The following is a 16728-nucleotide window of genomic DNA, read 5'->3' on the forward strand; positions in this document are numbered from 1 at the left end:
TTTGGGTCCAACCCTGCTCCTCCTCCCCCCTTCTGGTCAGACCCCACCCCCAACTTTGGGTTCAACACCACCGCCCCACTTCGGGTCTGAACCCCCCCTTCTCCCCCATTTTGTGTCCAACCCATCCCCCTTGGTTCAGGTCTAACTCCGCTCCACCCTCTACCCCCCGCCGCTTTGGATCTGACTCTTCCCTCCCACCCCCCGATTCAGGTCTGATGTCCACCCCTGGCCCGCACAGCCAATCGGCACGTATGTAATTGGGCAAAAGCGTTACAGATACATAAACACACAGAAAGACTAAGCCTTTTGTTATATTAGAATAATGAGAGACATGATATAATGCATCTAAAACTAAATTTATTTTATAAATAATTATTACTAATTGCATCCATTTCAGAGCTAAAGGAGAATCTGTAGGGTACATGGTATAATTCAGTAGGAGGAAAATTCTTTGAGTAGGTAGGTATGTAAAATCAGCCATAACTAATGTTTGCATTTAAACTACACCAAATGATGAACAAATTACGAATCTGGAAAATCTGAGGTGTTGGATCTGAAGGCTGTGATTCTCAATATGTCATTGCAAATGTATTTGGTCTAAAGTTTGGAGTTATTTGTAAAATCACAGGAATCAACCCATTTCATTTTCCCAAAACAAGAGAGAAGTGCTTTAAATTCAAGCAAACAGAAATATTATTACTTAACTATTAATTTTAATACATTAAGCATCGGGATAAACAGATTTCCTATAACACCCCAACTGGTACAGAACATTTTATATCAGAAAAGAAATAAGACACCCACTAAAAAGCTGCCAGTGTCAAATAATCACTTATTTTGCTGTTGTTAATTTGCCCCTATATAAATGACAGGGGCATGGTTAGCAACAGGAAACCATTTCAATCCACCAAATGCTTGTGAAAACTTGTAGAATGGTATTATATTAAAAATCTGTGTAAGACTACATGTTTTGGACTTAGTGTTTCTCTCACATACACACAAAACAAGAAAACCAAAATTATCTTGACCTATCAAAAGCGGAATGCATCTTACACTGCTAGGGACACATCAGTGGATTTGTAGTTCAGGTGGATTTCAGGTTTGATGTCATATACCATGTTCAAAAGTTTTTTCATCATGCTTTCCATCTCTTTGTGAAAGTTACTGGTGACAGCTTGGATTTTTTCTGTTGTTTGGTCTTCTATTTTAGTGGAGAGGTTACCCTGGGAGCCCATTATCTACAAGGGCAAAACAAGAGAGACCTTCTAAGCAAGAGAAAAACTCTGAGCTAAATAAAGGCTTACATCATAGCCATGTTTATTGTAGCTGACACAACCTCTAAGAATGTGTATCTGTGTCCCAACAGAAACATTATGCAAACCTTCCAGAATGCTCTCTAAGAGTAATAGTTTAACTTAGATTGAACCATGTGAATAATCAGCAGGATTAATGGGAATTCTTTTGAACACTTGTTAATAGTAGAGCCTCCCAGTGTAATGCCGATTTCCAAAGTTACTCCGATATATAGCAATTGATTCTACTATAAGAGATTTTCTCTTTTTCAATATTTTCCTTATATTGATTCATTCATGAAGTGGTATAGAGAAGTTCTATCACTAATTAGTTTGCTTTAACTTCTCTGAGGCAATCTAAATGTGGTCATTGGGTTATATACACTTCTAAAGAAAGAAAGAAATGAAGAGCTCATAAATTACTGACAATATCCTCAGCAGTTAGAAATATATAACCATCCGTGGGTCTCATATAAGGTGTTTTAAGCCAGCTACAGACATTATACTTTTACCAATATAAGTGATTAGAAACTGGTCTATACCCACAACAGAGAAGAAGTTTGGCACCCAAAACCAGTCTATATCCATAACAAAACAGAAGTTCAGCACACAGACTGGTTTAAATATGGTGGAACCTGATTTAAGATTTGGGCCTTCCTTTCCCTCCACCCCAAACCCTGCCCCCGACCAAAGGGTGAATGTATGTTCTGTTTGCTATGCTGCTTACAGACTATGCCACTTATGAAAGCCATGGAACTTAAACTGATTCTGCTTTGGGCTTTTTGAATGTCTGTACATGTCAAATTTGCTTGTCTGGCCAAATACCAGGCAGCTTCTGGCACAGTAATTCTCAGGACATTCACTTAAAATTTAATTGAATCTTCCTTTCTCTCTAGAATAGTTAAACATTTTTAGCAAGGCTATGTTGTAAACAGATGTATGCTGTGACTTCACCTTACTACTGCCCCAGCTGCCCTTGAGTACTTCTCTGTGATAATTATTTTAATTAAAAAATTAATGGAATCTTTGAGGATGCCTCAGAAAACTGGAGGATTTTCCCTTGGGTCTTAGAAAGCACCAAGTGGTTGCCATATATTAAATTTTGGATGACTTTTCAATCAGCGTAGGTTAGCTACCCACATCTTTATCACCTTCTCAATATGATGAAGATACAATATATAATATGGGTAGGAACTGTGCTTCAGTGCACCATAGTTCTGACAAGCCAAGCCCCCATTTTTTAGTTGAGTGAGTCTCTTGTGCAGAAGTAAAAAAATTGAACTGTGGTTAAATGACTAGTATATGGGAGGGTGGAGGTCACAAATTACTTTTTCTTGCATCTTCACCCCAATTTTAGCCTTTAAAGAATACAAGTGTATTTAGACCTTTCTTTGTAAGGAAATCATTTGAAATGATATTCACCTGCAGTTGGCACCAAGTAAGGAATTGGTACATAATATGGATTTATTTTTTGTTCTAGTTTGGAGGTAAGAAGGACATCTTCCACTGTCTAAATTTTTATTTCAACTAATTATTTTTAGGCCAACATTTAATGAGCATCATCTATATCTTAACTTGAGCCAAATTTTGAGGATTGTCTAGCCACTGTATGATCCCTACCTACATGGGGAACTGTCTTCATGGAGAGAATTTTCTACAATTTTATGGTGCCAATATATTCTTCCTCCAGTCCACATCAAGGAAAACACTCAAGAAATGTATTATTTCATTAAGCAGAGTCATATTTGCACTAGGAACTCTACCCTTTGATTCACACTACTGAAAAATAATATACTCATTTAAGTTAATGAATGATTGGGGTTGTGCAGGTGCTAAGGTATATGGCTGACAGTCCAGAGGTTGCAAGTTCAAGGCCTTAGCAGAAGTGCTTACAGGGTGGTCCTGTCAGATCCCAACAAAGCTACAAATTCTGCTACATAATAGGTCTGTGCAAAGCGACTAGTATCTGCTTTGGATTTGGCCAATTCGGGGGACAGGGCTTCAATCTGGTGATTCCAATTGCTGTTCCGAATTGATTTGGCTGAATCTGATTTGGAGATTCGGCTGCTGAATCGCTAAATCACCCAGACCAAGCCCATTCCCCACCCGCTCTCCCAGCCTGGCAATGGCTGCCCCGCCCACCCCACCCCACCTCCCGGCACTTTGGAAAAAAATAGCCCCAATTCAGTGGGTGTTACCGGGTGGGGGGAAATCCCCACTGCCCCCTACTGCCCTGTGCTGCATGGGGGGCATGCACAAGCCCCACAAGGCTGCTGCAGAAGTGGTGAGTCCTGGGTTTTTTCTATTTTTTTTTTCTTAAAGCTCTGGAGCTGGGTTGGGTGGGACAGCTGTGGAGGGGCTGGAAGAGCAAGGGGGGGTTGCAGGGCTTGTGCAGAGTCCCATATGCAGTGTGGGGCAGTGGGGAGCAGCAGGGATGCCCCCCCCAGCAGCACCCACTGAGTCGGGACTTTTCTTAAAGCACTGGGAGTTGGGCAGGGGCAGTCATAGAGGGGGCTGGGGGGAGCGGGCGGGGGCTGGCAGGGGTCCCCCCATGGTCCCCTCCCCCTTCCTCTATCCCCTGCTTACCAGCTCTGAGTCCAACTCCAGCTCCATGCTGCAGCCAACGGGGAGTGTACAAATCACTGAAGCTCTCCGAACCTTTTCCAAAGATTTTGAGAGCTTCAAATTGATTCGGACCTTTTTATTGGTCCTGATTCGATTCATATTTGGAGACTCGGCCACCAAATTGGGCTGCATCTTCTCCAAATTGAATCACCACCCGAAGCTTCTCACAGCCCTACTACATAACTATCACAAGGACACAAAAAAGGAAAGGGAGAATGGATGATTACATTTTAATTGAATTTCTTCATGTTCTTTTTTTTACTACTGAGTTTAAAAATCTTCATCTGCAGAACATCACAATACTGTACTTGGTCTATGTTCTATTTTCCCTTTTTCCTAATTTTACATCTTGTGTAAGTGGGATCCCAGTCAAGCCTTCTCTCTCCACCGATGGGTGCTATACATTAATGCCATAATGTACTACATTCATTCTAGTCAGCATTAACAGGCTAAATACTGTTATACATCCCATCTTTTATGCCTAAATGACATTTAATAAATTTCTTAGAGATCCTAATATAGTTGTTCAAAGCACTGTTTCCATTATTTAACAGTAGTAGTAGTAGTAGGCATATGTCTGTCGCGTGACATGATAGAATTAGGTTCGCTGAACATAATCCTTGCTCAAAAGGTATGGTGAAGCTGCAATAACCTCTCCAGGATGCAAAAGCCTGGGCAGTGTATATAGAGACACTGAGATGCCCACACACCAATGTGCCCCTGTCAGCCTTGCTGGTTAATCCAAAGGAAAGGCAGAAAGTCCTAAGCTAAAATATTCAGGACTGGATTTCACATGCTCCTGGAGTTCAGGTATTTTAGAACTTGGTGATTTGGCTTAAGTCCATTATAAAGACAGGAAACTTTGAATCTGCAAACTTTGGATCCTGATCTGGGTTTAAACTTTGAATATTGTCAGAATGGATTTCACTAACTCTAATAGCTCTTTTCAGTACTCTTTGCCCTTCCTGCTGCTGCCATTCATTATGGACCTATTAGTGTGGTTTGGGGGGGGGGGCGGTGTCGGCATGGAATAGAAGCCCAATCTCAGTATAACAAAATACGTTCAAGATGTTAAAAGATGTGCAAAGGTAACATTATGTATGACTCGGTAAAAAACGTGGAATTATGAATGTTTTCATATGAATATTGACCTAGCACGTGGAATTAGTTATCAGTGTTCTGGCCCTGACCTGGCCCAGCCCCTCAATTTCACTCCAGGCTTAGGGTAATAATGATGACATTTGTCTGGGATAGATAAATGTCCAACATAATGGGGTCAGGGAAAGTGAAGGAGAACTGTACTGGCTGTTTACAATATGTTGTCATTGAAGAACCAGTTTGCAGTTTGGCCCTTTGTGTAAAGTGTTCATCAACAAACTAGCTCAAGGTGCTAATTGTGGGTATGGTGAGAAGATTGTGTTCAGACTCATGTACAGGGTATTTTTTTTTTCTCTTTTGGCAGTTCAGATTTAAATCAAGGGCTCCCCCTTTCTGCTTGATTGAAAAGGTAAACACATTTTAAAGGTATTTGATTTTATTTTGTCAGTAAAAATCTGAAATGGTATGTGCAATTTTGCCTGGCCTTAGTGTGACACCATCTCTTGGAGCTGACAGTGTAGATTAGTGACTTTGTATTTATATCTGTACCTAGAGGTTATGATATCTGTTTAAAAATCATGTTGTATATGGTTTGTGGCTGAAATGACAAGCTGGTAACTTTTTTCTTTCTTTATGACTTCTACCATTTTATTTCCCTTTTTTTGACTGGTGTAATTTTGTACAAAACAGGCAAAAAAACAAAAAGGAAAGTCACGAAGGAAAACAAGCAGTTTGTGACAATCCTTCATGAAAACAGTAGGGAGAATTGCCAAAGGATAGTAAAATGTTAAAAAAAAAAAGTAACTGAAATTCAGGAGAATAAAACCTCAGTCCAATAATTCATTTTTACCATAAGAATGTAATTTTAAAAAAGTCAGAGTTTTGAACACTTGCACCTATCAGAAGATATTTCTGTGTGTGGAGTTGGAAAATAAGTTTATAAAAATGTCTCTGTGACGGCCTGATCATAAGCCTAATGACGGTTATGAAAAGACTCCAACACTTTGAATATTAGACAGAAAGCAACATTTGATTTATTTCAGCTTCTAATTTGAATCTAGGAATAGAAGATCTGTTTGGTAGCAACAGTGCTGGATGCTTTCTAACCTATCCACATCCTTCTAGAAGTGTGAGGCCCCAAACTGGACACAGTACTTTAGGTGAGGCCTCATCGGTGATGAACGTAGTGGAAGAATCACTTCCCTTGATTTGCAGGAGATATCCCAGTTCATAAAATTCAGTATGTTGTTGAGTTTCATGGACATTGAATCAGGCCACTAATTTAATTGTAGATATAAGCGCCTTACTTACATTAGATTGTTTGTGCCTGAATTCCTTTTCTCGGTGTAACCGGTAGTGGTCTATCTCTGCTGTAGCTTCTTCTTTGGCTTGCCTCAATCTCTTTCCCTTTCCTGAACAGAAAATAGGCATATTAAATTCAGGTTGAAATTCTTTGTGACAACACACATGACAATCTTCTATCACAGCTTCATGTTTAAATAAAATCTTTTAAATAAAATTGTTTAAATAAAATCTTTTTTCATTGGTCGTAGTAGCCAGCAGATAATGGATACAGAGGTGGGTGATTCAATAAGAAAGAATATCAAAGCAGGTATTTTGTACTAACGTGTGGTAAACATGAAAGTAATCATAAGAGCAGGGTTTTTTTTTTAGTAGAGATAGTTGTGTCTTTACTGAATAACTACACGATGGAGAATGAGTACAATGTGCAGGATTCCCAGTGAAGTCAATGGAAGTTTTTATTAGGAAAGGTTCTTTAGCAATACCTAAGTAACTTGGGATCAATGAGAGCCAAGGAGAATTAGGTTTCTAAGTCACTAAAGTGCTCTGTCTTTAGTGCTTTAAGTAGAAGCACACATCAATAACAAAAAAGTTTACAGGTTTGCTAACGGACTGGAAGGAACAGCAAACCAGTTCTTTATCACGACATGTATGACAATTTTCTATCTCACTTCCTTGTTTAAATGAAGTATTTTTTTGATTGGTAGTAGTAGCCACCAGATAACAGATTTTAGTTGTCACTGATCGGAAAAGATATTATTCTGTAAGATTTGCTATATTGATTTGCTGCCAGGGACACTTCAGCCCACACCAACTGGATTTTATTTAACTCTGGCAGATGTCCAGGGTACTACACAAAGATACGCCTAACCATTAGCGAACTGAATTGCAACATCTATATTTTATTGTCTCCATTCCTTTTTTTTTGGTCAAATGCAGAGGTGGGTGATTAAGAATGAAAGAATATCAAAGCAGGTATTCTGCACTAATGTGTGGTAAGCATGAAAAAAAATTGTAAGACCAGGATTTATGTATTTAATATGAAAATTATTCTGTTAAGTGACCTTTAAGCTGTAACAAAAAGAAAAGCCCTCATACTGAAAAATCTTATGCACATGCTTAACTTTACATATTATGAATTTCACTTTGACTTATGCAAGTTGCAAGTAGTCTTATTTATGTGTAAGTCTTTGAAGCAGTCGATACTATCTACAGTATCTCCCAGGTTTGGCAAAAATACATTTAAGAAGAGAGGGAAAGAAAGGTAGAAACACAGGGCTTATGTTGTTGTTGTCATGTGAAACAAGTGCTGAACTTGTAATTGCTGAATTGTCATGCTTATGTACCTATTTGTTTTATAGGATGTTGGTGAAATGCCACAGAGCCTCACAAAGGGTTTGTTTTTTATATTGGATCTTATTAGCCTAGGAAAATCTATTATGTTGATTAATTAATGAGATGACAGTATTACTAGAGCTAAGATATTGGAAGTTGGCAACTGAGAAGAGGATTCATTAGTGTGACTGTTTAAATTTTTTTTGCTCGTTTCTGTTAACACCTACTTGACTTCAATTGTTTATGAATACTTTGGCAAAAAGACATTTTTGTTAAAATGTGCACATGCGCACCTTTGATGAATGTGTTGGAACGAAAAGTGTACCTTTTCCAAAATCCCCAGTGATGGTCTCTAACAAAATCAGAAAGTTGAGTGTTAACAGTTTTGGTATTCCTCAAAACCAGCTGCCCCCAACCACCTCAAAGTGCAACCCATTCACCCCAAATCCTAAATTCTTAAGACTTTCTTTATGTACTATAAAGAGGAAAGCAAGCAAGCAAGGAACTCCACTTCTTCATTATTCTGTTTTTCTGCTGAAGGATGTGCTATGTTTTGAGTCTAGCATACAGAAATTTGTCTTAATGTAGCCTCAAGTACTATTTCTCAGAAAAAGCCTGCTAGAGCCATAGTCACTGATTCTGATGTCTGTTATACCTGTACAAATGAGAAGTAAATCTGTTAAATTAATAGACTTAAACTGGTAGAAGAGTGAAAGGAATTAGGCCCTAACTAATTTAGGGCCCATATTTGGTACATGATTTGAACAACAGACTTGAGGCAATTGTTCATTTCTTTTTTTTTCTTGGTGCACTACATTGGAGTGGTTTCAGTTATACTGCACATGTGAAGGCATATCAGATGTGACATATAGCAATGCAAGTCCCCTGGGCACGGCACAACAGTGAAACTGAAGCTTGGAAAAAACAGTGCTTTGACTAGATCTGTGATTCAAGAAAATCTTTGGCAAAAACGACTGATTCAGTGGTAAATTATCAGCTCAATGGGCAGGCCAGTCCCAAGTCAGTACCTTCATTTCTGGGGGTAGATTTAGTAACAGAGACACTAAATTCCTTTTAGCGCCTCATTCTGATTTATAGGTCACTTGACCCAGTGGAGTATGCTTATTGTGGAATTCATGGAGCGATCAGGTGTGATTATATTAAAGCCTTCCTACCGCAGGAACTGTTGTGCAACCTTGTGGATTTACTGTATATTTTTATTTTCTAGAATGCTTTCTTGGATGCTTAATTACAGCTCTTGGAGTCTACTTGTCATCAAAGATCATTGGCAATGTGTATAGAACTGCAGGGAGCCCATTTCAAAACGTTTTCCCTGTTTTAAACCAAAATACAAATTCTTTCTTAAAATTTATCTTTACTGAATTAGATTTTATTTATTGAATTATGAACCAGCAGTGTGACATTGTTGCAAGGACGGCTAACGACATACTGGGCTGCATTGGTAGGAGCATTGCCATCAGATCAAGGGAAGTGATTATTCCCTTCTATTCAACACTGGTGAGGCCACATCTGGAGTACTTTGTCCAGTTTGGGGCCCCCCACTGCAGAAAGGATGTGGACAAATTGGAGAGAATCCACTGGAAGGTAACAAAATGGTTAGGGGGCTGGGGGACATGTCTTCTGAAGAGACGCTGAGGGAACTGAGCTTATTTAGTTTAGAGAAGAGAAGACCGAGAGGAGATTTAGTAGCAGCTTTCAACTACCTGAGGGCTAGTTGAAGGCTGCTACTACCTGAGGGTAGTTGAAGGGTGGTACCAAAGAGAATGAAGCTGGACTGTTCTCAGTGGTGGCAGATGACAGAACAAGGAACAATGATCTCAAGTGGCAGCAAGGGAAGTTTAGGTTCGATATTAGGAAAAACTGCCTCACTACGAGTGTAGTAAAACACCAGAACAGGTTACCAAGAGAGGTTGCGGAATCTCCATTATTGGAGGTTTTTCCAACCCGACTAGACAAAGACTTGGCTGGGATGATCTAGTTGGAGATGTTCTGCTTTGAGCAGGGGATTGGACTAGGCAACCTCCTGAGGTTCCTTCCAACCCTAATTTGCTATGATTCTACCTTGCTGTGTGAGTGGTCTGTCACTGATTCGTATTTCCAGAAGCAGTAAGTGAAAAATGATGTATTGATGTAAAGAGTTAAAAACAGCCTGAGCAACAGAAGTTAGAGTTGTGTCCGCATTTTCAGATCCAACCCAGTAAATCTGGATGTGTTGATTTTGACTTTCAAGTTCACCTTTTAGGCAGAGATTCTTTAAGAATGAAATCAATCTGCCAGATTCTCATTGGATGTAAATCAAGAGAGCTACATTTGATTTAGATGGAGCTCTGCCAGATTATACCAGTCAAAAAACTGGATGAGGATCTGGGTTTCAGTTGGATAATGAAGTAAACTTCCTTAAATCTAGGGGATTTCATTCTTATATTCCATCTGGGCCCATCTGTAATAAATGTATGAAAAATGTTGTCACTAAATAAATCAATACAAACATATAGACTAGGGACAGAAATTACACACAAACTAGTATAAGTGATTGAAAACTGGTTCAAATCTATAACACAACAGAAGTTCAGTGTACATAAACTGCTTTCAAAATGGTAAAACCAGGTTCAGATCAACCTAGATTTGTACCTCCTCTGCTGCTCCCCCACATTTGCAGGGTGGGCAGGCTAGTCTTGGCCTAAGCTGTCTGCTCCAGGTGAGCAGGGAAGCATGCTTTACTACTTCCCATCTTCTTGCCTGGGACAATACAGGTGTTTGGCTGCATTTCCAAATTAAAAAGTGAATGTCTGTTCACTTGCTTATTGACTCAGTCTATGCAAGTTAGATTAATCTATGAAGACTGAAATGATTCAGCCTCAGGTTTGTACTTAGTCATAAAATACACAAAATAGACTGATAGAAGTGGCAAGATTTGTTTTATCTATCTTCAACTAAAACAGATGAAGCAAAAAAAAATACTGTCCATGGTAGTGGGGGCCAACCTTTTTTGGCACGTGCCACAAATTAGCCCTGCACACTCCCTACATGCCACTCTGGTCCCTTTCCCTTACCCGATTTTCTCCTTAGCTTTCTGCTTCCTTTCCTGTGCTCCCTGTGTGATCTAATGCTTTACTGTCTGCTCCCTGCCCTATCTGCCACTGTGATACCTCTCCCCTCCCCAGTATGCCACATCTCACATACAGAGGTTGCCCATGAAACTACTGGTCTGCTGCATGTTGTAGCAGTTAACGTGTGTAAAAACCACTCTGCAGAGTGTCATGCACTGGATATGAAAATGGCAGCCATTTCATTTGTCCATGATACTATGCTATTTGCAAACTGGTAGCCTAGTGTTTCCCATTTAATTAAATGCAATAAATGCTAGGGCAAGAGTGCTGTGGACAGAATCAGTGATTGCCAACATATGTGATATATCATATGCTGCACCTGATTATGGTGAACAGAAACTAAATCTAAACCTGCTATTTTACTAGATACTTTCTTAGATCCCTGTGTGGTTCCTATGCTAGGTGGATCACACTGTTACCATCTTGATTATCCCCTTATATAAGTTTTTATTTTATTGAAACAGCAGGAAAGTATTTTCAGTGTCAGGGAAAAAATGTTTTCTCATTGCCATTCATGGTAATGCATTAGCTTAGTTATAAGTAAAGCACTGGTGTGATTTTTTTTAAAAATTTTTTTTAAAGAATTTGGTTTGTCAGATTAAATAGAAAATCAAGGTAAATCAGACACTTCTGAAAATGTTTAATCTGATTACAAATTTATATCTATATTGTATTTTAAATTAGAATGGCCTGTTAAAACATGCTTTGAATGTTCAAAAAACAATTGAGGATTGTCGGCTAAGTTTCTGTATGTGAATGATAAACCAGTAATAATAGTGATTTGCCAAAAACACAAACAACCCCTGTTTTAAATAGGATTACCTGATTTGTTCTTAAGTGCATATTAAACAGTTTACAATGCAGATTTTATTGTATTCTTTCTGAGGAGGATATGTTGTACTTCATAAAAGTTTAATATTTTGACCACTGGTCAAAATATACAGTTTTTTTGCTACATAAAACATATGCCATCTATTAATTAGGAAAAAGCTAAATGTGGAAGTTTGGGTGTTAAAAACATGCATTATCTGAACAGGTATGTTAGTCCCCCCAAGCTTCTGTCATGCACAACAAGAGCTGTGTTTAGTGTTAAATTTTTATCTTGTTGTGCTTGACAGAAACTTGGAGGGACTGACATACCTTTCAGACAATGCATGTTTATTTCTGAGATTAATTTTATTTTTAAATAATGGAAGTAAGTAGAAATAGCATGAAAAAGAGATCTGGGATCAAACTTTGTTTGGATGTCTGAGTCTGGGTTCTAAGGACCTAGAAGATATTAATGTATTTATCACCATCACACAGCCCTTACATAGCCTGTTAGGCACAGGTGAAATCTCTGAAACCTACCAATGAGCTAAGAGGAGTATTGTAAGCCAGGACTAAAGTGCATCGACCATGATGTATGAAGACAGTATATTAAGTGACTTACTTCAATTTGCAGCTTGTTTATAATATATAGTCCCAACTGCTTTACTGGGTCTAGTAGTTTTTCAGAAAAAAGTTCCAGGCAAGAATCCTTCCTCACCCGAGTAAGTATAACATGCACAACATGCATCTGTTAATAAAGAATTCAATTATTTTGATGCTCTGAGTTCCAGTGCATCTCTTGGACAGCCTATTCCAAAATACTTTGAGCAAGATCCTTAGCACTTGCATTTATATCAGCCAAGACTTAGCCCAGTGACACTCAGATCACAGATCTGAAGCCAGGGAAGTTTTGTCAACATATCCCCTGCAGCTCTTCATAGAAAATGTTGTCAAGGATTTAATGTTTTTTAACTTTATGAGAGAGGGATTTTCTGCAATGACAGATATCTCAATCAATGCTTACTAAGATAATAACATTTTTTTTTGTTTGTTTTGAAATAGCGTATTTGTCCCACTTCACTTTGGGGCATATATACTGTTTTGACCTTGGTTAACTCTGACTGCTTCTGTGGCTCCTGAGTCAATGAGGACTGAGTGTCACTGATGTAAGTCTATTGTCTCCTTAGATCGAACAGTGTGTGCAAATAAAGTATGATCAGGCTCTAAGCTGTTCTGGTGATGTGGATGTCTGGTGATATGGATGTCTACTTTCCTCTCTTTTTTTTTTTTGCCCTAGGATATTCTTGAAAATCATGTTTAATCTAAAAAGACTTTATTCTGGTAACATCATTTGAAGGAACTACCTTTTCCCCTCTTTCTTTTGTAAGCAATGTAGATAGAGCAGTCAGTAAAGAACAAGCTCACTGCTATGAGTATCTCAGTGGCTGTTTAGCAATGATAGCATAGGTCATATTTACAGTTTAACTGGGGAGGAACTGCACTAGTACAGGCAGGGCAAGTTCACTGTTTTCCTTTGAAACTGAGACCTGTTGATTGTCAAACCCTGAGCAGGATCTGCTGATGTTAACTGGTACAAATTGGTTTAGAGTTGATGTTTCCTGAAATGAGACTGAACAGGCTTGACTTGCTTTGCAAATTTCTACATGCATAGGTTACCTATCTGCTCTAGTTATTGCCTAATAGGTTAGTAATTGTTAGATGACTGTACCTTGGAATTATTGCTGAGACCTAGTGTACATTTTATGTTATGTCCAACCAGTTGCTAAATTCTGCAGTAATATACATTGATCTAAATTCAGAGTGGCTCTGGAAGGGAAGATCCTGAAATTTATTCTGGATTTAGGTGTGTGTAGTTAACAACAGTATTTGGCACTATGAAACATTTATGACTTCATTAGAAAGTTGAACCTTTTTAATAATGAGGGTTTAGTTTTAGTGAGGCAACTCATCTTACATGGGCATAATTAGTTATTAAAATGTTTTAGTTCAAGTCTACACTAGAAATTTTTGCTTGCATAATAGTGTCACTTAGGGTTCTGTTTTACAACATTATTATATCAGCACAAACTCTAGAGTAAATGCAGTTATATCAGCAAAAATGTGCCTTTGAGTACAGCACGGCTTGGCAACCTATGGCCTATGGATTGGATTTTGCCCACCTGGGCTAAGTACAGACAGTCAAAAAGCTGGAGGCTGAATTGATTCAGTCTTCACAGGTTAGTCTAAGCTATGTAGATTGAACTGATAAGCAAGTGGACAGACATTCACTTTTGATTCTGGAAATGCAGCCACATGCCTACCATGGCCCAGGCTAGAAGTAGAGGGTACTCAGGCTAGCCTTGGCTCAAGCTGCTTGCTCCAGCCAAGCAGGAAGGGCACGTTTTATTTCCCCACCCCCCACTTCTGGCCTGGGCCACCATAGCCATGTCTGCATTTCTAGAATCAAAAGTGAATGTCAGTTCACTTGGGGGGAGGGGAAGGGTTTGCAGGGAAGGTGCACAGCATACAGGGACAGTTAACTAGAATCTGGAGGAGATCTGGGACAGAAGATCAGTACCGATTTAACCTAAATCAGTTGTCTGATATTGCATCCATCCGGGTTTATCTTAAACCGGTTTTGACCATTTTGAAAGTGGTTTATGTACACTGAATTTCTAGGTTAGGGACAGACATTCGGAAAGGTTGAGCCTGAATTGATTCAATCTTTGCAGGTTAGTCTACCCTGGCTAGGCTGAACCAGTTTGTAACTATAAAGACATTCCCTCTGGACTGAAGAAATGCAGGCACATGCCTGCAGTGGCTTAGGCTAGACGCCAGGTGCGCTAAAGCAGCCCTTCCTTCCCTTCCACCGTGCTGAGGTGGGTGTGGCCAGGCCCAGCAGGATGCTCTAATTAGGGAGGGGTTCTTCTTCCCCCCTCTCCCCCCAGCTGTTGATAACAGAGCATTTATCAGCTGTTATCAGCTTTTAGCACCTCATCAGAAAACAAAGCCTCGCTCATTAGTTCAAGCTCTTCTTAAACAGCTTTTTCCAAGGAAGGAATGGAAGGACATTACCAGATACCTGTTGATTATCTCCAAGAAGCCCTAATCAGACACTGTCCTGTCTGCTTTTGTCCTGTTGTAGCAAACCCCCCAGTTTTTCTTTTTTCTTTTAATTTAAAAATGCATTTCCTCCCCTTCCCCAACCATTTCTGACTTTCTCTCTGCCCTCTCTATGCCTTATAAGTGATTACAGGTACTAGGTAAGCTAAGACAAGTTCTTGTATACTATTATTGTAATAGGACACTTTTGATATATTGTAAATAGCATTCTGTTATGTTGTATTGATTTTTACTGTTTTATATTGTATTATATTGTATTCCTATAATTTGTGCATTGATTTTTATTGTTTCATATCGACATTGTATGATTTAGGCCTGCAATGTGTGTTGGCATGAGTGATGTCAAGTATCCATTTTGCGTGTCAGGTCCCCATCTTGTTCCCATCTTGTCCCCATGCCCTGTTGTGTAAGTATGTTGTAATCTATGACTCATACCTACCCCTCCTATGTAACTTGGTTCCTGAATGAATGGGGATGAATGAGGGTGTTTGAGAGACAGCGGTAGTATGTCTAAAAATAGCTCCCTCTGAATGACCGAACCATCAAAACTGATACCTGAACCAACGACCCAGCTCTTGGAACTACCCTCAGCATTCAAGAAACAAAAGATGAGGCAACCCACCATTGTGCCAAGGCTGCACATGCTTAGTAACAACACCTGGAGCCCTCCGGAACAGGACTGACCTTGCCTGGACATGCCCTCCCCATAGGAGATCATAGGTAGTCTGCCCCATAAAAAGTGGTAGTGAAGAATGACTCCTTGGGACACCCTCTCCATCTGGACCAGCACCATGCCACACCACCTATCCACCCAAAGGCCCTGCTGGCAACCACCCTCTGGACAACACCTTTCTGGGGAAGACCCTGACTGGCCACCGAGGATCAACTCGTATCCCAGGATAGGTAGCTATCACCCACCTTCCTTCCCCAAGCAAAGGACTTGGACACTGTTTCTCTTCTCTATCTGGACTCCAACCCTTCCACTGAGTCTTTCTCCTGCTACCATTGTGAGTGCCTCTGTGTGTGTGTGTGTGTGTGTGTGTGTAGGCATGGGGCTGTGTAGTGTGTTGTCTGCTTAATAAACCTGTTATTTTGAAACTGCAAGTTGGGTTTTTGTCTGTTTCCTAACTGTTTCCTCCTTGCCACCACTCACCTGCCTCAAGCACCCAGCTTTGAGCCTCAGTTTCCAGCCCCAAGCTCCCAGGTTTCTGCCTCTCTCTCTTTCCTGGTCATCTCCTCCTTGCCACTGGGCTTTTTCCCCTTGCACCAGTGACCTTCAGTAACCCTGGGGCCATTTGACCTTAAGCAGCCCCAAGCCTCAGTTCCTCAACCAGCTTCTCTCTAGTCTACCAGTTGTAATCCTGGTTCCAGCAACTTTTACTCCTTACACTTTCTCTCTCACCTTAACCTTAACCTTCCCCCAGGTATTGCAAGTACCCCAAACACACACATACATACTGTACCATGCAAGTTAGGAACTCACCTGTGTATATGTGTAGGTGGGTGGTTTGTGTGTGAACTGATGAATATGCATATATATGTCATTGTGTGCGTGATATCTGAATTAGTGATCCATGTAAGTGTACTGGGTGTGTGGGTATTGACAACTGATTGTTGTCTAATTTTTGGTGTGTGTAGTGTGTATGTGTTTGACTCGGTGTTAAGTATGCATGTACCTTGGCTGGTTTGGATGTGTATGTGGCTGAGTTGGTAGTAGTGTGTGTATGCACCTAATTGATTTGTGTGTTTGTATATGTGCCATTGTGTCGCACTGTCCCATCTAACAGTGCGATATTGAGACACTGAGAGTTGGCCTGGCCCCACAGGACAACACTGTCTGCCTTACACAGACACCTCTCAGCATTAGCTAGCATCCCACATACTGGCTATGGTCCATGCTGTGGGAGAAGCTTACATTATTTAGCAAAAAGGCAAATATCTATCAAACTGTAGGTTGTGGGCAATCTGGTACTTCATCCAATTTTGAGAGAGGGCATATATTTTGCTTTTAC

General features: G+C 39.9%; 1 protein-coding gene across 1 annotated transcript in view; it reads right to left on the reverse strand.

The window, feature by feature from the left end:
* Positions 1-285: 285 nt before the first annotated feature.
* Positions 286-16728, reverse strand: part of ATP6V1G3 (ATPase H+ transporting V1 subunit G3) — a 19069-nt gene continuing 2626 nt past the window's right edge. The window contains exons 2-3 of the mRNA XM_019502050.1: positions 6327-6427; positions 286-1238 (exon numbers count right to left, since the gene is read on the reverse strand). Of these exons, the coding sequence (XP_019357595.1) occupies positions 1050-1238; positions 6327-6427 (290 nt within the window). The 3' untranslated portion in view covers positions 286-1049. The remainder of the gene's footprint in view (positions 1239-6326; positions 6428-16728) is intronic.

This window comes from Gavialis gangeticus, unplaced genomic scaffold, assembly GCF_001723915.1.
Source record: "Gavialis gangeticus isolate Ggan-Ray unplaced genomic scaffold, GavGan_comp1, whole genome shotgun sequence".
Lineage (NCBI taxonomy): Eukaryota > Metazoa > Chordata > Crocodylia > Gavialidae > Gavialis > Gavialis gangeticus.